The 23,155-nt window shown below is 39.2% G+C and overlaps 1 protein-coding gene across 2 annotated transcripts in view; it reads left to right on the forward strand.

Annotated features, from left to right (window-relative positions):
• SLC39A12 (solute carrier family 39 member 12) overlaps window positions 1–23,155 on the forward strand; it is an 84,929-nt gene that overhangs the window by 26,738 nt on the left and 35,036 nt on the right. Inside the window, exons 6-11 of one of the 2 annotated variants that reach the window (XM_019034319.4) lie at window positions 2,617–2,788; window positions 8,776–8,948; window positions 12,465–12,617; window positions 14,500–14,610; window positions 16,978–17,044; window positions 22,016–22,174. In XM_019034319.4, the coding sequence (XP_018889864.3) occupies window positions 2,617–2,788; window positions 8,776–8,948; window positions 12,465–12,617; window positions 14,500–14,610; window positions 16,978–17,044; window positions 22,016–22,174 (835 nt within the window). The remainder of the gene's footprint in view (window positions 1–2,616; window positions 2,789–8,775; window positions 8,949–12,464; window positions 12,618–14,499; window positions 14,611–16,977; window positions 17,045–22,015; window positions 22,175–23,155) is intronic. The other variant, XM_055354113.2, reaches the window with a different exon arrangement.

Genomic DNA, 23,155 nt, shown 5'->3' on the forward strand with positions numbered 1-23,155 from the left:
GCATGCATCTTCTAAGAATGCCAATAATCATTTTCTGTGCAAAACACATACAACAACCTCTTCTCCAATAATTCTTCTCTGTTCCAACGTGTGACTTTCTTTGTGATTCTTGATGGTATCCTAACGTGGGACACCAGATTTGAGGACTCTGCCTAAATTATTAGGTTGATGGTTTTCCAAGGGTTGTGCCTGGGCCAGCAGCAGCAGTACCACCTGGGAACTTGTTGGAAATGTACATCCTCAGACCCCAATCCAGAATCTACTGAATCATAAACCCCAAGAGTAGAGCCCAGAACTCTGTCTTTTAACAAGCCCTGCAAGTAATTCTCAAAACTAAAGATTAGAAACCACTGCTTTTGAATATGTTTGTAAAGCTTCCATAGAAATCTGATAACATCAACACAAGTACAAACATATTTCAAAATTACATAGGAAGGAATAAAGACGTTTTAAAGATTGTTGTCTGCATAATCTAAATTTTCATTTTCTTTATAAAAAATATGTTGTGTTCAAAATTTTATAGAATATAATGAGTCCCCAGTAAGGACATTTATATTAGTGATTTCAGAAGAAATTTACTTACTGAGCTAAATGGCACAAGAGCAGCAAGCGAAGACCAAGGGTGCAGAAGTTTGTAATAGAATAACCTTACTCTCTGAGAAGGTATTGTAAAACTAGAAACTATTCGACTTCTTGACAACAAACTGGAGAAAGACACATGGTATTCTCTTCTTGTTTCTCTCTCCATTCCTTTATTTACCAGTCAGGCATTTTCTGATAGGAATTGTATTATGAAACTATCATCAAAAGTTTGTTGCCAGTGTCCCTTTATTTTTGTCAATATTGTTGATGATGAAATAATTATATTCTGTCAATAACAAGTGGTGCAAAAGAGAATCTTGTCTTAGGCGTACATTATTTTGATAAAGGGAAAAAAAACACAAGTTTAGCTTTCTGTGGATGCTTTTTGTAGCAGAAAATGTCCGGAGTTCTTGCCCAATCCCTTACTGAGAAATGCCTTCCTCACCCACAGGAGTGAGGTTGGCACCCATGTTTGAACAGCTTTATTCCATCTCCTACTACTTGGGCAAAACTGATTGAACTAAATGGACGCCTGACCTAAGAGGCACCATCTGTGGCTTTGCTGAATCAATCAGATCTCTCTCAGGACTTACAGATGCAGCATTCTTGGGTTCTTGGAGTGAAAAGTCACTTTAGAGTTGGGGCTTATATGGCTGTGAGTTTACGAGAGAAGGCCAAACTGTGAAAGGAAATAGATATATGCAGAGGGAAACAGAAAAAAGAAAATACTTGGCTCAGGGAGGGAGAGGAGGGTGCGGGTGGGAAGAAGGTTGTGGGCAGAGATCACGCATCTTTGATTTCCCAGCTTCAAGTTCTCATTCCTTATGAAGTGTGGGCATTCTTTCAATCCCTGGGTTCTTTTGAGACCATCTGTGCCTTTCTAATACAATTTCCTCTTGGTTTTCTGATTTCAGTTGGTTCTGTTCCATGCACCCAAATATTTCCTGATCAAGATAAAACTTTGTATCCATGAAATCATCTCTAAAGATTTTTATGTGGGGGAAAAAGACAAACAGCATCTATGTCATCATTACTTACAGACTGGCAAAGTGCCTTCGTTAAAAAAAATCTCTATACAGTGTGGCAAACCAAATCAGCTTTGCAAACCACTGATTTTTAAAACAATACCTTACTGATCGCAACTAGAGATCACAAAGACATTGCATTGGGGTCTTATTTCAATAGAAAACATCCATTTGTGAGAGTGAAACTACCCGTCATTCTCATTCACCTATTAAAACTTTTAAATTGTAATTTTTGAAGTACACAATGTCAACCTTTATTCTGAGATGGACAAATGTCTTTTGGCCCTTTTCAGAGACTGTGGCATTTGTTCTTTCCTTATTCTTCTCTCTCATAAATATGCCTATACAGTATGAAAACAAATTGTAAAGATTTAGGTAAAAATCAGTAAAGTCAGTAAGAAATAATGATGTTTTCAACTGTGTGTGTGTCTCTGTGGAGAAGGGATATGCCAATTGAGAGAGGTAGCTATATCATTTGGTATTTACACAGCAGCTAGTTGACATAGCTTTACTTTCAAAAATTTTACCTTTACTTTTAGGACTTTTGAAAGTACACGTTGCCTACACAGGCTGACTAAATCAAACAGTATGAAAGACAGTGACCTCATTACCATAGGACTTCTGTTTATTGTATGAAGTCTTTGTTAACACAAAGCTATCCTCATTGAAAAAGAACAAAAACATCAAGACATCCTAAGGCTGCTGGTTAGAACACCACTCAACACATTGTAAAACACAATGTGTCTTTCTAGGAAAGAAAAACTGTGCAAAACTCATACTAAATAAGGCTCAGAATGAAAATGAGGTATTGCAGGCTTTGGTCAGAGATTTAAAACATCCTTAGGAATTACGTACAGCTGAAAGTTTGCAGGGAAACACGTGTCGTAGTGGCTTCATGTGTGTGTTCTAGCTATTCCATCTAGAATTCACTCCTCAAGGATGACAACTGGTGGAGAATCTAGTTTAAATATGCTGAGATTAGTAACAATGTTATGTTTTCCTCACACAGACCTGCTTCTCTGCTAGGCAGCTGGTGGAGATATTTCTACAGAAGGGCCTCTCACTCATTTCTAAGGAGGACTTTAAGCAAATGAGTCCAGGGATCATCCAGCAGCTCCTCAGCTGCTCCTGCCACTTGCCCAAGGACCAACAAGCAAAGCTGCCACCTACCACTCTGGAGAGTAAGTTCTAGATCTTCCTTCAGAAAGCTGATGTGCACAATGTATGCAATAATAATAGTAAATGCAGGATACTTACTATATACCAGGCTCTGTTGTAAACATTTTACATTTATCAGCTCATTTAATCCTCCTAACAATGCTACCAGGTAGATATTATTATTCCCATTTTACAGATGGGGAAACTGAGGCACAGAGCGATTAAGTGACTTTCCCAAGGACACACAGCTGGGAAGTGATGGAGTTGCCATTCAAACCCAGGCAAGCTGGCCCTGGAGTCCTTGTTTCTAACCACGATACATACTACTCTTCAATGAATATTTTATATTTGTATATGGTTTATATGAATTAATTATGTCTTCTATAGTTGACTCAATCATGGATCAACATAAAAGGCCATAGCTGAGAGGCGACATGGTAAAAGAGAAGGCAATAGCATTGGAATGTGGAATGCAGAGCTGAGTCATGCTTTTTTTCCTCAGAGACTTTGTGATCTTAAGCAATTTCTCCCCAAGACTGTTTCTTTTCCAGCCCAGTGGAAAGCAGTGATATCCTATAGGGCTGCCTTTCTCACATCATGGCATGTATAAAAAAATGAAAACACATTACAGTAAACCAAAGCTCACTGGGCTGCTGTGGGATGAAGGTGACCCATGCAGGGAGATACCAGCCTCCCAGATGTAGCTGTCAGCCCCAGGAAGGGAAGGGATCAATATTTACAGTTACCTGTATCCCACTGAGTCATTGCAATAGATGAGATCTCTCCAAGGGCTTCACTGTGGAGCCCTTGAACTGTGAGGTTCAAATGGGATAATGTGGACAAAAATATCTTCAGTAAATTTAAAGCTCTGTATATTTAAAAGACAAAAAAAAATGGTTGAGAACGTCCATGTCATCTAGTAAAAAATGTGACAATTAGCTTATCATTGATCTGAGAGCCTTAGAGGTATTATTTTCTCAGAGCTGTGTTTCTTTCTCTTTGAGAGAGCCTGCAATACCAATCATAGCTGAGTTGTTCAGCTACCCACCTCTAACTCACAGTGGATTCTGTAACATCAAGCGGCCTAATTGAAAATGTTATGTGAACAAAAACACACCAGGCCTAAATATCTAAGATTCCACATTCACTAAGAGAAAAAGAGCTTCATTAATAGTGAGCAGCTAAATAACTCAGCACTTGGTGGTCATTCAGTGAGGCTCAGAAAATGGATGAAGACAGCACTGTGGCACCTAGGAGCATCCCTGGGCACGTTTACATTCCTACCACCTGGCTTGGGGCCGGAATGTACAGGCCGCTCGGAAAAGGGTTTTGAAATTAAGACCTCGGAAAAAAATTGTATCTCCTCTCGAATGAACTTCTAGACACTTCTGGGGAATAGTCTTCCTGGGAAACCTCCCAACATGTCACACTCACTAAAGAATCTAGAAAGGGGCCGGGCGCGGTGGCTCACGTCTGTAATCCCAGCTCTTCGGGAGGCCGAGGCGGGCAGATCACGAGGTCAGGAGATCAAGACCATCCTGGCTAACGCAGTGAAACCCGGTCTCTACTAAAAATAAAAAATAAAATAGCCGGGCATGCTGGTGGGCGGCTGTAGTCCCAGCTACTCGGGAGGCGGAGCTTGCAGTGAGCCGAGGTCAGCACCACTGCACTCCAGCCTGGGAGACAAAGCGAGACTCCATCTCAAAAAAAAAAAAAAAAAAAAAGACTCTAGAAAGGCCAGGTGCAGTGTCTCACGCCTGTAGTCCTAGTACTTTGGGAGGGCAAGGCAGGAGGATTGCTTGAGCCCAAGAGTTTGAGACTAGCCTGAGCAACATAGGGAGACCCCATCTCTACAAAAAGGAAAATTAGCCAGGCATGGTGGCACGTACCTGTGGTCTCAGATACTTGGGGGCCTGAGGTGGGAGGATCATTGGAGCCCAGCAGTTCGAGGCTGTAGTGAGCTATGACAATGCCATTGCACTCCAGTTGGGTGACAGAGAGAGACCCTGTCTTAAAAACAAGAACCTAGGCCAGGCACAGTGGCTTATGCCTGTAATCCCAGCACTTTGGGAGTCCGAGGTGGGCAGATCACGAGATCAGGAGTTCGAGACCAGCCTGGCCAACATGGTGAAACCCCGTCTCTACTAAAAATACAAAGATTAGCTGGGTATGGTGGCAGGCGCCTATAATCCCAGCTACTCGGGAGGCTGAGGCAGGAGAATCATTTGAACCTGGGAGGTGGAGGTTGCAGTGAGCCAAGATTGCACCATTGCACTCCAGGCTGGGCGACAGGGAGAGACTCCATCTCAAAAAACAAAACAAAACAAAACCTAGAAAAACATCACTGTCCTCAATTGAAAACGTTGCATTATGTGAAAGGGAAAAGCTTTAATTTCAAAAGTTCTTTGGAAATTATAGAAATATATGATATTATATTGAAGGGAGGAAGACTCAGGGAGACATTATTAAGAAAATACCATTCAGTATGCTGAAACTCACCTGCTAAGCACCATCTTCGATTGAGTTTCCAGGAAAGAGTATTATGGCCATGTACAAATTAAGTTTCAGACCTATTCAGAGTAGCTGCTCAGAAGTGGCTAAGAATTTAATGGCTAGGTCAAGCTCTGTTGTAATAATGGGAAACTTCAGAACCTGTCTGCAAGTTGCCTGATGCCAAGCAAGACTTCATGGCACCTATGCAGGGACCTGCGGTAAATTAGCAGAGTCCTGTGACCACAGGTCAGATATTTTATGGTTTTGAGGCTATCGTTCCTACATGAAAGCAAGTGAAATATGACTCATAGAGAATCTAAAAAGATTTGCTAACCTCTGAAGTTATGAAACATTCATTGTCTGCATGGGTAGGAGCCCACAGGGTTGGGGTGTAGCAAAATAACTGAAGAAGTTTCAACTTTGCCTTTTGCCTGGGAAATGTTGTACCCTGATTTGTCATTGTGCTTTCTTGGCCTTTTGTGGTCTTTTGCAGTTACCACTTCTAAAATGGGACAGCTGTAAATTTTATTAGACATCCAGGTGCTCATGTTACTATTCAAATATCTTTAATTTATGTAATAAATGAAAAGAATGGCATTCCCATATAGAGTCTGTGTGGGAAAGAATGGGATATGAAACTTAGTTGAAGATTTTCAGGGAAGTTTCTATAACATGAGTATTTTTGTTACATTAGAATGATAAAAGACACGATGATGTAGGTGTCTGAACAATACACATGACATACAGTTTGCCATCTTAACCATTTGTATTTGCACAATTCAGTATATTCACATTGTTGTGCAATAGATAATAGAACTTTTTCATCTTGCAAAACTAAAACTCTATACCCATAGAAGAACAACTCTTCATTTCACCTTGCTTGTAAACCATTTTATAGGGATTCCATAGCAATGAAAATGTGGTAGTGGGGGTACGGGAACAGATGCTTAAAAGTTTTTTGCCTCTTCTGAGTATACTGCCAACTCTATTTTAATATTAAACCCCTGGGTAATTTAGAACTTACATTTCAGTAAAGTCCTCTTAATATCACAAGCCTATTTTTCTGTTACCAGTTATATTATTAAAATGATCTAGGCTGGGCATGGTGGCTCATGCCTGTAATTTCAGCTTTTTGGGAGGCCAAGGCGGTGGATCATTTGAGGTCAGGAGTTCGAGACCAGCCTGGCCAACATGATGGAACCCCGTCTCTACTAAAAATACAAAAATTAGCCAGACATGGTGGTGGGCACCTGTAGTCCCAGCTACGCAGGAGGCTGAAGCAGGAGAATCACTTGAGCCCGGGAGGTGGAGGTTGCAGCAAGCTGAGATTGTGCCACAGCACTCCAGCCTGGGTGAAAGAGCAAGACTGTCTCAAAAATAAAAATAAAATAAAATGATCTAATTTAAAGAATGAACCTTTTAGAAAAATGCAAGGATGATGAGAATGAAATATTTTCTGTTTTAAGAAACTTTAAGAGGATAGTTTTTTCTTTTCAAAAAAATTGAAATGAGCTTTAAGTATTTTGACACCAGGATTGTTTGACTTAACTTATTGTATATCCATAGTCACTGAAGAAAGTGGTAGTTTAATTTCATAATTAGCTTCCCTCATTGTTTACTAACTAGTTTGCCATGACTTGTTAGTAATTTCTAAATAGGTAGAGAAATAAGCATTTGCTTTGAGTATCTACAAGCAGATGAAAATGATGCCATAGATAACTCCTTATCTCTATGTTGTCTGTACTTGACTCTGAAAGTCATTTCCTCCCTCTCTTTTAATCTTATCTCTTCCCTTTTCTCCTTTATTTCTTCTCTCTTCATATATATATATATATATTTTCTTTCAAATAAACTTACAAATTATACTTTATAAATATTTTTTTAAAAGGAAGCCTAGAAACATGAAATTCTAAGGATTATAAAAGTCATTGCAATCATCCAAAATGTAGATTGTTCAGATTTTTATTATCAACTGTTACACATTCATTGATCAGTTTTCACCAATAACATCACTCATTTTAGTCACTGAAAATAATATCACTCTGGACATTACAAATAATTCAGACAGCTTTTGGAAGGAAGTTCTTCCAAAACGTGTACTCATTTTGTACACAAACATAGGTCTACAATACTGCCAAACCTTATGCTTCCTATGTAACAGCTAGTTTTTTCGCCTTTGAGAAGCTTAAGGTATGATTAAAGGGAAATTGTTGCTAGTGTCTGTCTGTGGATGTTGTAGTTTCAAGTGAGAGAAATTTATTTCTTTGAGGGTTGGAGGTGAGCTCAGTCCTTGCTTGCCGCAATAATTTTCAGTAAGGGGTAGTCAGAGTAACTTCAAAACAAAAGGGTTATTTGAAGAAAGTCTTGTCTTAGTCCTTGCTATAACAAAATACCACAAACAGATGGCTTATATAAAGAACAGACATTTATTTCTCACAGTTCTGGAGGTTGAGAAGTCCAAGATCAAGGCGTCAGCAGATTTGGCATCTGGTGAGGGTCTGCTTCCTGGTTCATTGACTGGCGAAGGGAAGAACTCCAGTCCCTTTAGCCCCTGTAAAGACCCTAATCCCATTCAACAGGGGTGAAGAGTATATGTCCTAATCACATCCCAAAGGCCTCACTTCCTAATACCACCCACCACCTTGGTGGTTAGGTTTCAACATGTGAATTTTGTGGAGACACAAACATTTAGACCATAGCAAATCTGTTCATTCTTTTTGTTAAAAATTTAAAAACATTTTACCGCATATAACACTTATAAGACTGGGTGCTGTGGCTTATGCCTGTAATCCCATCACTTTGGGAGGTGAAGCAGGAGGATTGCTTGAGCCCAGGAGCTTGAGACTAGCCCAGGTAATACAGTGAGACCCTATCTCTACTAAAAATAAAAGCTTAGCCAGGCCTGATGGCACCTGCCAGTAGTGCCAGCTGCTCGAGGGGCTGATGTGGGAAGATCACTTGAGCCTGGGAGTTCAGGATTATAGTGAGCTGTAGTCACACCACTCCACCCCAGCTTGAGCAGCAGAGTGAGAACCTGTCTCAAAAACAACAAAAACAACAAAACGCTTATTTAAAAATTCCAAGTTGGGGGCAGTGGGCTTACAACTGTAATCCCAGCAATTTGGGAGGCCGAGACGAGTGGACTGCTTGAGTCCAGGAGTTCGAGACCAGCCTGGGGAACATGACGAAACCCCATCTCTACAAACAAAAAATACCAGAAAATGAGTCAGGCATGATGGTGTGCACCTGTAGTCCCAGGTACTTGGGAGGCTGAGGTGGGAGGATCACTTGAGCCTAGGAGGTGGAGGCTACAGAGAGCTATGATAGTGCCACTACATTCCAGGCTGGGTGACAGACAGAGAGCCTGTCTCAAAATAAAAACAAAACACTTATTTAAAAAATCCATATCCCTACTGGCTGTTACTGTTTAAGACCGATTCTTCTGGCATTTTCGCCAGCTGAGGCCGGAATGGAGGGCACTGGGCACTGACTGTGTTTACGATCTCCTTTGACTTAGAATACGGCTACAGCACGGTGGCTGTCACCCTTCTCACACTGGGCTCCATGCTGGGGACAGCGCTGGTCCTTTTCCATAGCTGTGAGGAGAACTACAGGCTTATCTTACAGCTGTTTGTGGGCTTGGCCGTCGGGACACTGTCTGGGGACGCTCTGCTCCACCTTATCCCTCAGGTAATCTGGTCTTTTCCATTTCAGATAAAGTTCACTTCATTTCTCTTCACTTTTAACCACTGGAGGTATTTATGCAAAATTTTACTGAGACTTCAAAGAGAGAGTATCGTGGCTGGTGTTTTCCTTAAAAAGAAATATTATTTCCCCAAAGCCTCTCTGCACTTGTAGAAGAGAAGAGATGCCCCAACATTAGGCTCGCCACATAGTAGTAGTATTTTTGAAATAAAAGAAAGGAAAGGTGGCAGGGCACAGTGGCTCACACCTGTAATCCCAGTACCATGGAAGGCTGAGGCGGGAAGATCGCTTGAGCCCGGGAGCTCAAGACCAGCCTGGACGATGTGGTGGAACCCCATCTCTACTAAAAATGCAAAAATTAGCTGCACATGGTACATGCACCTGTAGTCCCAGCACTTTGGGAGGCCAAGGCAGGTGGATTACTTGAGATCAGGAGTTCGAGACCAGCCTGGACAGCATGGTGAAACCCCATCTCTACTAAAAATACAAAAATTAGCTGGGCATACTGCCATGTGTCTGTAATCCTAGCTACTCGGGAGGCTGAGACAGGAGAATCGCTTGAATTCGAGAGGCGAAGGTTGCAGTGAGCAGAGATCGTACCACTGTACTCCAGCATGGGTGACAGAGCGAGACTCTGTCTCAGAAAAAGTTGTCATTCAGTTAGTTCACCCAAGACCTGGTTGTTTAAAAGTCCAGAACCTCCCCGTCTCCCTCTCTCTTGCTTTCTCTCTCTCATTATGTGATGTGCCTGCTTCCCCTTCACTGTCTACTGTGATTGGAAGCTTCCTGAGGCCCACATCAGAAGCAAATGCTGACACCATGCTTCCTGTACACCCTGCAGAACCAGGAGCCCATTAAACCTCTTTTCTTTATAGATTATCCAGCCTCAGATATTTCTTTATAGCAACACAAAAATGGCCTAATTCACTTGTCCTTCTTTCTATTCTGCCCAGAAGGCTGCATCTCCTCAGCTACCTTGCAGGTTGGATTTTTGTTTGGGGTCAGCCAATGAGGGGCACAATGGAAAACTCAGAGGAGGAGGAGAGAGAGGCAGTGGCATCTGTGCCCAGCTCCCTCCTGGCTCCGGCGTCCGCTCTAGAAGTGGCTGATTTGCCATGGGCTACGTCTCCAGTGGACAGCTTCCCCACAGCTCCACGGCTCACTGGCCTTCCTCCCTTTTCCCTTTCACCCCTAAGGTTGGCAATGCTTTCCTGCGATTGCCGGTCTCTGGGTGCCTCATTATCCTTTGTTTATACCCTTGACCCTGCCCACCTCTGTAATAGTCTTATCTTTCACGTCTCTTTATTTGAGCCATCGCAGTGGAATTCTCCTTCTTGCCTGACTAACAGTGTCTAGATTTCTCTTAAGGGCAGGTGAGCACCAGGAGGCTGCCTCCTGTTGACGTGTGCTGAGGCTCTTTTTCAGAAAGGAAAGGAGTAAAACCTGAGTTGAAGTCATCTACAGATGAGGTTTTCTCTTCCCTCTGAAATCTCTTACCAGAGATAATGATGGTGGACCAGTGATCCCCACTCCAGCAAAGCCTGAGCTGGTTAAAATTTTCCACAAGCCTCTGGCAATTTCCTGCAGGGTCACTCTTGTTGCTTAGAGGCTCAATTGTTATTCAGTGTTCTGAAAATCACAAAGGGAGCATTGGAAAAATAAAACCATTATGAGTTTTAATTGCCCTCATAATCTAATATCCTGGAAATATTTTCAGGGCTTATGACTGATTAGAGGCGGTGGCCCAGGCCTTTTTTCTAGGTCACAGCAGTGGTAGCAGAATTGTTTACTGCCCAAGAGTCTGGGAAGCAGAAAAAGGCTCTCAGGTCAGCCTGAGTCTCCCCCAATGAGGGAGCCCACAGCAAAGGTGGACTTGAGGATGGGTGCAACATGTTACAGAGGAGAACTTCAGAGATTAGCTGGGTTTCCCGAAATTTTGTAGACAGTTTTTTTTTGCTTAAGGAAAGAGACAAGAGCCGGGCACAGTGGTTCACGCCTGTAATCCCAGCACTTTGGGAGGGCAACACAGGCAGATCACCTGAGGTCAGGAGTTTGAGACCAGCCTGGCCAACATGGTGAAACCCCGTCTCTACTAAAAATACAAAAACTAGCCAGGCGTGGTGGTGGGCGCCTGTAACCCCAGCTACTCCGGAGGCTGAGGCAGGAGAATCGCTTGAACCCAGGAGGCAGAGGTTGCAGTGAGCCGAGATCATGCCACTGCCCTGGGCAACAGAGCGAGACTCTGTCTCACGAAAAAAAAAAAACAAAAAAGAGACGAGGACGAAAGTTGTTGGAAAGAGGAAGAAAGATGCAGGACAAGCGTGGTGGTGTGCTAGAAGAATCAGTGATCTGTGGCAAGTTTTCAAACGTCTGCACAGAAGTGAGAAAAATGTTACTCATATGATGGCCTTTTTTAGTCAGCTAAATTTGTTCAACTGAAAGATCTACATTTTATTTTGAGATCTGGGGTTTTTTTTCTGTTTTGTTTTATGATATTACAAATGTTCCCTATTTTGTGCAACAATGGTCATTAGAAGTATTAGGTGGGTATCCTTTAATGCCCTTAGCAAGAGAAAAAGTTGACTAACATATATTGGTTTTTAGTGATATTTACATACACAACGTATATATGTAGATACATATGTATACTCACATATACACACGTACATATATGTATATACACATAAATGCCTGTACACATATATGTATGAATGTATATACATATAATCTATACACATATAATTTCTTTTTCCTTTTTAAAATTTAATAGTAACATTCTAAATCTGGAAACCATTTATGAGCTACTTCATAAATTGCCTTCTCTAAGAGAAGGGATATGGTATAGAATGATCTACTGGCTCACAAGAAATCATGAGGTTGACCAATGGAATGACTCAACCAATGGGATGAGTCAGTTACAGAAAAATTCCCAACACATTTCTCGTCCCCTTTTGTGTCCCAGAAACCTGACAATATTGTCAGTCATACAGTATGCTCCCAATGGAACAAGTTCTTCACGGTGGATTTCTTACTTATCTGATATTTAATAAAAGTTTACTTTGATTGCTATGGGGCATGAGAATAAACCCCAGATGAAATATAAAATTTATTAATATTTTATGAGGCATGGTTGTACAAACAGATGCAGATTGGACTCCTGAAAAACAATTTGGCCGAAGGACTGAGTTTGTATGAAAATCTAGGGCACTTGCAGAAATAAAGCTTAGGCTTCATTCTGTTCATTAGCACAAGCTATTCAAAGCTCTCTTTTGTTTTCTATTGTACACAATTTATTTGACCCTGATTAAAGCGTATAGTGGAAGCATTCACATACCCAAAAGCAAACTGGACTTTTAGTGATTGTATTAATAGTTGTCATGGCATTTCCCAGAATGAAAATTAAATATATTCAACACTGGGCCTACTATTTAATAGTTAAGTCATCAAGACTCATCTCCATCTTTCTCTCTGCCTTTTTTTTTTTTTTTTTTTTCCCTGAAGGTTCTTGGTTTACATAAGCAGGAAGCCCCAGAATTTGGGCATTTCCATGAAAGCAAAGGTCATATTTGGAAACTGTTGGGATTAATTGGAGGCATCCATGGATTTTTCTTGATAGAAAAATGTTTTATTCTTCTTGTATCACCAAATGACAAGGTATATTTTTAAGTTTTATTTGTCTTGTGCTTTAAAGTCTAATACATTCATCTGTTCATTCACAAGTACTTGTTCAAAAGTAATGAAGTTGCCTGTGTAAGGGATGTCTAATGGAATGCTGATTTCAAGAATACACAGCTCCTTCTAATAGGATATTAATTTTTTAAAGTATCTATTCCTGGGCAGTTAATGTACTTGTTACGACCTTTTGTTCAACCTTCATAGTTGGTTTAGGAACTGGGGACTATTTTATGTCTGGGGAATGAAGGGGCCCAACATTCTAGCTACTAATCAGCGTTTTGGATATCTTTCTTAACCTAAACAAATAAGCAAACAAAAACTTTGAAAACTCACAAAAACACATGTCATTTTCTGTCTTAAAGGCATTTAAAATGATAAAAACAAGCATCTTAGGAATTTTGAAATTTGCAGCAAATCTTTTTTTTCAGCTTTAGTAATTTCTTTTATTATACCAGTAGCTGATAAATGTCTACAAATATGGGCCGGGCGCTGTGGCTTATGCCTGTAATTTCAGCACTTTGGGAGGCCGAGGCAGGCGGATCACCTGAGGTCAGGAGTTTGAGGCCAGCCTGGCCAACATAGCGAAACGCCGTCTGTACTAAAAATACAAAAATTAGCCAGGCATGATGCCGCGTGCCTGTAATCCCAGGTACTAGGGAGGCTGAGGCAGGAGAATTGCTTGAACCCAAGAGGTAGAGGTTGCAGTGAGCCGAGATCGCGCCACTACACTCCAGCCTGGGCGACAGAGCGAGACTCCATCTCAAAAAAAAAAAAAAAAAAAAAAAGAAAAGAAAAGAAAAAATAAATAGCATAGCATTTATTGTTTTTCATTCCTAAATTTGTTCAAAATTCTGTTTTATGAATCAAAAAATAAAATGAATTTATGGATGGATAGAGGGATGATACATGGATAGCTACATGATAAAATAGATTTAATAAAATAATCATAGGATCGAGGAAGTGGATAGCTCAATATTTACATTACAATACAATTATTTCAGTTTTCTATATATTTGAAAACTTTTCAGCAATAAATAGAGGTCATGAATTCAAATAGACTACAAGTCAACTTTTGTAAAAGTTTTCTAATAAAGCAGGACTTTTCTTTGGCCTGGGGCTCAAACTAGGACGCTATGGTAATTTGGAAATTAGGAATGCCAACTTCTATTACAGTACTTACCCTAAAAGTTTAGGAACTTTCCTTTCACAAAAGAAGTTCTAATCCCAAGAAGCATTAAAAGAATAACAAATCCCCACTTATACCCAATGGATTAACATTTCTGGGTTGGGAAAACTAAATTAGAAAGCCAAAATACCAATAATTCAGTAGTTAGAAATCCAGTGTGGTAATGAGTGAAAGAAATTCTGAACATCCAAAAATGTAGAGTTTATTCAGATTGTTTATGGGCTTGTCAGGGAACTTAAAATGAGTTTTAAGAGCATAATTCCAAGATTTATGATATTGCCTAAAATAAAAGGAATACATATGTTTTAGGAACTGCAAATGCTTTACTTGATGAATACATTTCCAGAGACATTATTTTAGTAGTCACAGGGCACAATACAGTTTTGATTATTATCATTGTGGTATCTCCATCAGAAAGAATTTAAAATTTAATTTTGTGTAAATATAACTTTTTTTAGTAAATAAAAAGACAGTATAAAAACTACCACTATTCAAGCCTCCTTGAGTCATCACTAGACATTTTTGAAGTTGCATTCCATTCTTAAAGCATCCCAGTTCTCTTTTGTGGCAACTACCATTTTGGCCAATAGGCAATGGAATGGAACCGTGGCATTGACAAAGACTACACCTGTGTTCTTCTGGCTTCAACACTAATTTTAAACCATCCTCATCCAGCAGGGCCTGTCATTGGTTAATGGGCACGTGGGTCATTCCCACCATCTTGCACTCAACTCTGAATTAAGTGACCAGGCAGGCAGAGGCAAATCTGCTTCAACTATCCAGTTGGTAGGTTCCTGATCTGAAGCATTCTACTGATCTGATTACCTTCTCTCCTTTATTCCTCAATGAACAAATGAAAATCAGTAGAGTAGATAAACAGATTTCATACTCCTGATTTGCCTGTTCTTAACTGTGATAAATACTGTTTAGAAAACTCTGCCAAGCACCTGAAAGCTGTTTTAAAGGGCAACAGGCACCCTCCACAGATTCACATAATTGCTCTCTGCATCACTTTCAAACATGTATGGATCAGACTGACATCATAGACACGTCCTTAATCCTTGTGTTTACAAGTTTTCATAAACCAGTTGACCTTTGCTTTTGCATTCTGAGTAATCCTTAGCCATGACTAGGTGGATGAAAACAGATGTGGAGCAAGGGATTACTTAGTGCACCTAGGATTGGGGTGTTCATTTCATAATGCAGGAGATAACTGATTCTGTCCAATGAGATGTTTCATAGTATGTGCCTTCATTCTACTAAATTTTCCACAACAAAATCTTCTATATTAATTCTCAAAGCACAATGTCCAATCATGTTCAAAACAATATTCCCATTCAAATGCTTTAAGTAAGAAGTATAGGAATGGGAAAAATACGAAAGTAATATATAATTGCTAGAATCCCTGCCTCCTGGAACCATGGCCTTAGGGTAAAGAGTTTACGGTGTAAGGACAGCTTCCTCAGTAGAAATGAGGAGGCTATTCCTGAGACATTGACATAGCAAAACAGAAGTTTGGGAGTAGATCTCAGATCTCGTGCTAACTCAGAGATAGGAACCAGAAATTTCCTTTAAAATACGATTTTAAGAGCCTTTATTGTATTTATTGCTTAGACATTCTAAATGTGGTTTGAAAAAAGATAACTTCAGGTGGGATTAGTTTTAAAAATCTCTTTCATACTGACTTTATTCCTTCTCTTTGAAGTGTCCAGAGCCCCAAGATGCATATAACCAAATCTCTGAAGGTACCTTAGTGAGTCTTGAGCTATTTGAACACTCCAGCTCACTAATATATGCATAATTCCTCTTGTTATTTAAGCTGAAATTTGACCTAAAGCATAATAGAAATTGTATAAACTTTTAGGAGTGTTTCATGAGTTTAATTTCTTGTTTTTTCAAGAAACTCGAGGATAAAGAAGAATGTACATTTTTTTTCCCAATCGATAGGAAGTCCTGAATGTTTGGCTCTAAATTACTTTACATAATGTGACAATAAATAGCTTTTTTTGAAAAACAAGACAAAACATCCTAGAATAAATATCTGAATTCTGGTATTTTCACAGAACTATAAAGCATTGTGATTACAATTAGGTTTTTGATATAACATAAAGGGATCACAATGTTTTTTGTTTCTATATCCTCCCAATTTCAAGTAAGAGGTCTACTTCCTGCTCTCTGTATCCTACAGGCTCTACCTTACTTCTCAGCTATCCTTCTCCAAAAACAGCCTATCATTATCTTTTGAATAGCTGCTATTATTCTAATACGTGAACTTTACTAATATGTAAAATTTACTTTCTCTCTTTTACACACACACAAAATGCATTTATCTCATTACATTTGTGTCAAAATTTGTACAACTTTGGGTGATAGACTTCTATGCATATGCTTTTAAAACGACATATTTAATATGCAGATAAAAAGTTTTTTTTATAGAATTGAAATCAGAGGCGCCAAGACGGAAAATATATTTTCAGAAATTGGTCTATGAGTCAGTCTCTGAAATAAAATCGTGTAATCTTACCTCATAAAGTCAATTTCAAAATCTCACTTCTCTGTCATATAAAAGGATTAAAAAATGTTTGACTCTATTATTGTTGTCTTTTATAAGTGGGTGGATCTACTTTCTTAATGGGCAAGATTCTTCTACTGACTGGCAAAGCAGTTAACACAGAATATTATGCTGCAGTGAATGAAATGAGGTGTTGAATTTGCATGGGTGTCTTTTCCATCCAAAATACATCGACTGCTCACAGGTTAGAGGATGGATCTTAAATCCACCATCCACCATGCAGGAGAAGTGCTGAGTTAGGCCAAGAATAATTTTTTTTGATAGCTTTTGAATTTCATAAAGGCTTACATAATTTACGAGTCTGAATTACAGACTGTCTCAGCAGCCTTCAGCTCTCTATGGAAGATTCTGATCTACCTGAGAGTGCTATTGTCATCTAAATATGAAGAGTGCAAAAGGCTTGCTTTGCCCACAGACTTTCAGCTCTACATTGTGTGTGTCTATGAAACCTGAGGTTCTAATATACATCTAGAGTACTAACATGTCTTTTAAAAACCAACATAACTCTCCAGATGTTTCATTTTTCAACAAAATGATGGCCATTACTTATCTTTCATCAGTTATTTTTTAATTTAAAATAGAAAAGCCCAGAAGATTCACAGGCAGCTGAAATGCCTATAGGCAGTATGACAGCCTCCAACAGAAAATGTGAGTACCAAGCTAAACTTTACATGTGGAAAGTGCCATAGAAAAACAGTTATGTCTGTTTTAAAATAAAATGTCAAAACTATATAGATATCATATTGGGTATGTAGTTTATTATGAAAAACTTTGCAATAGGATTTGTAATAAAAACTAATTCCTCTCCAGCTCTCAAATTGACTACCTATTCATATCAATTTTACTCCTTCCTTTAAAAATGAAGTTTTTCTTAGTTGATTTAAACTAATTCCCTTCAGGGGAAACTTCAATTAATGTAAACACATGTGTGTTTATCATAGCTTATTTCTAAACATATTTGTGTGATGATTGAGGCTTTTATTTCACTGTGAAGTATGGATATGTCATTGTTTTTTCATCTTCTAGCACTGTCTACTGAAAATTCATCACAAATGCATCTTATTTATCATACTGTCATTGAGATGGTAGAGTTCAAATCAGTGATCTCATTTATTCACATCTTATTCTATAACTCATTTGTTCATTTAATTTTTAATTAACAAAGCTTGATTTTTTTTTCTACGATTTTTTCTTCTGCATTTAATTTACCAATTTTGGATAGAACTTTATTAACCTGTGCTTATGTTTCTGAATAATTCTTGAAAGTTTTTTGGATTTTTTTGTCTGTTTTGGTTTTCATCTGTTACTGTTGAAGTTTTGCCCTATTTTTCTCACTTATTTTACACTTTTGTGACACAAACTTCTTAAGGTTTTAATGTTATGCATCATGATTAGTTATTCCCATTCTACCGTAATAACTTAGCAAATAGTGAAAATAGCTAACACGTATTGAACACTTCTTGTATGCTAGGCACAGGGCTACACAGTTGGTGTTATCTCATTCCATTCTACAACTTAAGTAGGAATAAATATTAACTGAATTATACAAATGAAGAAAATAGTTGTTAGCGAGGTTAAATCACTGCTCAAGATTATATAGCTAGTCAGCTCTAGCGGTGGGGAACTAAAGAATTGCTAATGCACCGGCGGGCGCGGTGGCTCACGCCTGTAATCCCAGCACTTTGGGAGGCCGAGGCGGGCGGATCACGAGGTCAGGAGATCGAGACCATCCTGGCTAATATGGTGAAACCCCGTCTCTACTAAAAAATACAAAAAATTAGCAGGGCGTAGTGGCGGGCGCCTGTAGTCCCAGCTACTCGGGAGACTGAGGCAGGAGAATGGCGTGAACCCGGGAGGCGTAGCTTGCAGGGAGGTGGAGCTTGCAGGGAGGCGGAGCTTGCAGTGAGCCGAGATCGCGCCACTGCACTCCAGCACTCTAGTCTGTGCAACAGAGTGAGACTCCGTCTCAAAAAAAAAAAAAAAAAAAGAAAAAAGAAAAAGAAAGAAATGCTAATGCACCAACAATTTTTTTGTGACCATTCATTCATTCATGCATCAATGCATTCTTTCATATTGTTTTATTCATTCAAGAAATGTTTGAAGACATGTCCTGTTTCAGGCATGTTTTATGCAGTGAAGAATAAAATAAGCATGATCTTTATCAGTGCAGAATAAAATAAGCATGGTCTTTATTCTTAGCTTGGGATGTAGTCAGGAATAGAAATACTACTAAGACCAAACACCATTATAACAACTACTGTTCTAAATGTTTTAGATACATTAACTCATGTAATTTATTTATTCGATTCAAAATATGTAATTACATGTTTTGTCCATTTCTGCTTTTAGAACATTGCTAGTAATATTTTTCCTTCTAAACTTTTAGTTCCAAGAGTAATTTTAGAAAGCTGGGCACATAGTAGGTCTGCAATAGACTTTTTTTCCTCTTTGGTTGTGGTCTTGTAAGAAGGACATGCCCAGTCAAATCAGGAGCTGAAAGAGGATGCTAGATTAGGGAGTAACGATGGTCTTCTTCAAACATTATGTAGGCCTCCTACCTACCTGCTTACTTCCTGTCGAGCTTGCCATGCAGAATGAATAGTGAACATATCCATATTACATTACTCAACTGCCCCTTTGCCAGGGGCATACTGAATTAAGCTTCAAATATTTGATGACTTGTTTTGTATTACCTCATCCGTGGAACTCAACTTGTGTTTCAAAGACAAGATGCAAAAATTCAATTCACAGTCTGATTTAAATTTTAAAAAAGCACAATGATCCCACTTCCAGCCCCCATGTTTTACCATGGAAAACCTCTGATAGCTCAGAAACATGGAACTCAATATGACTGCCAAGTACATGAATAGAGGTAAAATATTATAGTTAATTCTGTAATGAGTACATTAAATTACCAGTGAATACTTGTCTTATCTTCCACTAAATAATATTTTTTTTTCAGATGGAAACTCGCTCTGTCACTCAGGCTGGAGTACATGGGACGATCTTGGTTTACTGCAACCTCCGCCTCCTGGGTTTAAGCGATTCTCCTGCCTCAACCTCCCGCTAAATAATGTTTAAATTACTTTAAGAAATAGATACAGTGTGTTCTTTATGGCTTACATGCTAATGTTTATATTTGCCTGTGGCTTGTTACCTATCCACGATCTGACATTTAGAAACCCATGATCAGAGATAACAAAATAATAGCAAAAATAGGCCACACTGGTTTCTAGCAGAGTGTAATATTGGCTAAAAATCCTCCTGTGGAATATATGCTATTAATATCAAGGCTACATATAGGCATGTGGAAATTACAAGTTTATCTGCATGTTGAAGTGTTGTCAAATGTATCACTTTAAGTTTTTTTAAATTTCCTTTCACAAAGAAGAGCTTTATCTCTGAAAATTGGCAGGAGCAGTTAAATGATCTAGTAGCAATATTGGTTTCTGAGAGTTTCCAGGCAATGTCAATAAGAACTCCCTGAATTCAAGAATTCAGTATTTATTCTTTGTTCTTATGGCTGTTGCCTGAAATCTTTCCCTTTTTAGCAAGGACTCAAATAAGTTAGTGAACCACAGGAAGGATGTAAGTTAGTTCTACAGTGTTATTTCTAAATACCCATGATTTTTAGAAGTAGAATACACAGGCCATCTTTGAAACACAGTAAATGGAGCTATCTCCTAGACGGTAATTTGGGTTATATCTGGTGTTTACTGAAGTTATTTATCTCACAGTGTGGGATATGATATGAATCAAATCATATTCCCCAAATAAGAAGGCAAACCACATTATAATGCAATCTCCCTTGTAGTCTTAGGCCATGTAACAGTTAGAAACCAGGAAGTATCCTCTTTCTATTTTTATTGAGCACAATTATTAGAATTATTAGAATTTTTATTGAGCACAATTATTAGAATAATTAGAATTTTTATTGAGCACAATTATTAGAATTAGGCCAGGTGCAGTGGCTAACGCCTGTAATCCCAGCACTTTGGGAGGCCGAGGCGGGTGGATTACTGGAGGTCAGGAGTTCGAGACCAGCCTGACCATATGGTGAAACCCCGTCTCTACTAAAAATACAAAAAAACTAGGCAGGCATGGTGGCATGTGCCTGTAGTCCCAGCAACTCGGGAGGCTGAGACAGAATTGCTTGAACCACGGAGGCAGAGGTTGTAGTGAGCCTAGATCATGCTACTGCACTCCAGCCTGGGCAGCAAAGCAGGACTCCATCTCAAAAAAAAAAAAAAAAAAAAAAAAAAAAAAAAAAAGGAATCATTATGCATTCAGTTCTAGCAGTAACAGTAACTACTACTTACACCTGTCACACAATATATATGCAACTGAATAATTAATGAAAGTTTAGACTATGACAATTGATTAATGACTTTTCTTATCAAGTGGTCTACCTAGGCAGATTACTACCAAAATAAGTACTATGCTCAAAATACTTTTCATGTTTGTGAGTCGTTCAACTCTACAATTGAGTTATGCTAACATACAATTTAGAACTTTCAGAACAGAAATTCTGTCCATTAAAAAGCTGAACCCAATTATGATCAAAATTATTTCATTGGCTCTCTCCTGACCAGATAATATATATTATGCAATCGAATTCCATGAAGACAGAAGCTTCTCTTTATTTTGTTCAACATCTAACTGGCCTAGTGCTGAAAGTTATCTTGCAGAAAGATGAAAACTTTGAGTAATTATTCCAAAGCTAACTTTGGGGCCAGAAACATTGGTCGTGGTTCCGTTGAAGTCACAGTGGGGAGTGAATGGGGCGCTTCAGGGAAGTCATTAGCACTCACCAGAAAGGGAACCAAAACAATCACACAGTGACAGAAAGCACACTGCCCTAGATTGACACAGAACAGTCTGACTCAAATGAACAGCTTTGGCAAATACACTCCATTTTAATGACATTCCACTGGGAAGTTTGTCTTGGCCCACTCGGTCTGCTACAACAAACTACCATAGACTGGATGGCTTATCAACAAAAAGTTCTTTCTCATGGTCCTGGAGCCTAGAAGTCCAAGATGAAGGTGCAAGACAAGAGCCAACTTTCTGGTTGTAGATGGCGCCTTCCTACAGTGGGAAGTGGCAGAAGGAGCAAGGGAACTCCTTGGCATCTCTTTTATAAGGGTATTAATTCCATCCCAAAGGCCCTACCTCCTCATACCACCACACTAGGGGAATAAGTAGAAACATATGAATTTTGGAGAGACACAAACATTTAGTCTATAGCTAGTTTCTTAAATTATTTTTAAATGCATTGCAAAAGACAGACGGGAAGGTCATCAGTGGTATTTGGGGAGGCTATAACATGGGTTTTACTTTCTTGTGTTGGCATAACTGCATAAGATGTTAAAATCATGAATGCCAGCATGTAATTTATCTCATTAGACCAGTTAGCAAAACAATGACCATACATTTAAGTGTGTTGATTATCACACTTGAATCTCTAGTCCTGACTTTTGTGGAAACAAAGTGATGTTATTTAATCAGATGGAATATAAGAATGTCAAGTGTAGGTGGGAAGGTTGGTTGGTTTTGAAGGATTTGGTGAAATATGTAGTGCTCTGTTAATGCTTCTTCTGTGTTTATTTGGTTCCTTAGGTAAAGCCATTAGCTTGTTAGCAATCATGATTCTGGTTGGGGACAGCCTGCATAATTTTGCAGATGGCCTAGCCATAGGAGCAGCCTTCTCATCATCATCCGAGTCAGGAGTGACCACCACGATTGCTATCTTGTGTCATGAAATCCCACATGAAATGGGTAAGTTCAACAATGGAATTACTGTTTCTGGCCTGTTGAGAAAGAAATAACATCTTTCCAGCTATGGTTTACTAGGATTCTTTTTCTAACCTATGATTTAAAGATGAATACTTTCCTTTTATAATTTATTTAAACCATAAGAAGAGGAGGACTAGAAAAATAACTCCTGTACCTTGGAATAAAATCCAGTTAAACTCCTTTATGATGTTTCCCAGGGCCAGAAATGACTCTATTTGGATTCCAGAGAATTCCATATGGGAGACAGTCATTCAGAGAAATATTTTAAAGAATTTTGACGGGGACTTTAAAATCTGCATATTAAATGTGAGAAAAATATTAGGAGGGGAACTTCATCCATCATGTCAGCAAATGGGCCAGTAAGATAAAATAACATTTAAATTAAAACCGGCTGGGCGCGGTGGCTCACACCTGTAATCCCAGCACTTTGGGAGGCCGAGGCAGGTGGATCACCTGAGGACAGGAGTTCAAGACCAGCCTGACCAACAGGGTAAAACCCCATCTCTATTAAAAACAAAAACTTAGCCAGGTGTGGTGGCCCAGGCCTGTAACCCCAGCTACTTGGGAGGCTGAGGTGGGAGAATCGCTTGAACCCAGGAGGTGGAGGTTGCAGTGAGCTGAGACTGAGCCATTGCACTCCAGCCTGGGCAACAGAGTGAGACTCCATCTCAAAAAGAAAAACAAAAACAAAAACAAAAAACCAAACCATGGTTTCATCAACCTGACTTATACAAAATGTTTAAAGCCAAGCCTAGCATTGAAATGACATGTGTGTGGTGGCAGATGCTCATAAATCTCTTTTTCTGGATAATCTTAGTTGCCCTGTAACTTTTTTTCTTTTAATTTTTGTGGTACATAGTGGTTGTATGTATTAATGGAGTACATGAGATGTTTTGATACAGGTATGTAATGCGTAAGAATCATATCATGCAAAATTGGGTATCCATCCCCTCAAGCATTTAT

Source organism: Gorilla gorilla, chromosome 8, assembly GCF_029281585.2.
Source record: "Gorilla gorilla gorilla isolate KB3781 chromosome 8, NHGRI_mGorGor1-v2.1_pri, whole genome shotgun sequence".
Taxonomy (NCBI): Eukaryota; Metazoa; Chordata; class Mammalia; order Primates; family Hominidae; genus Gorilla; species Gorilla gorilla.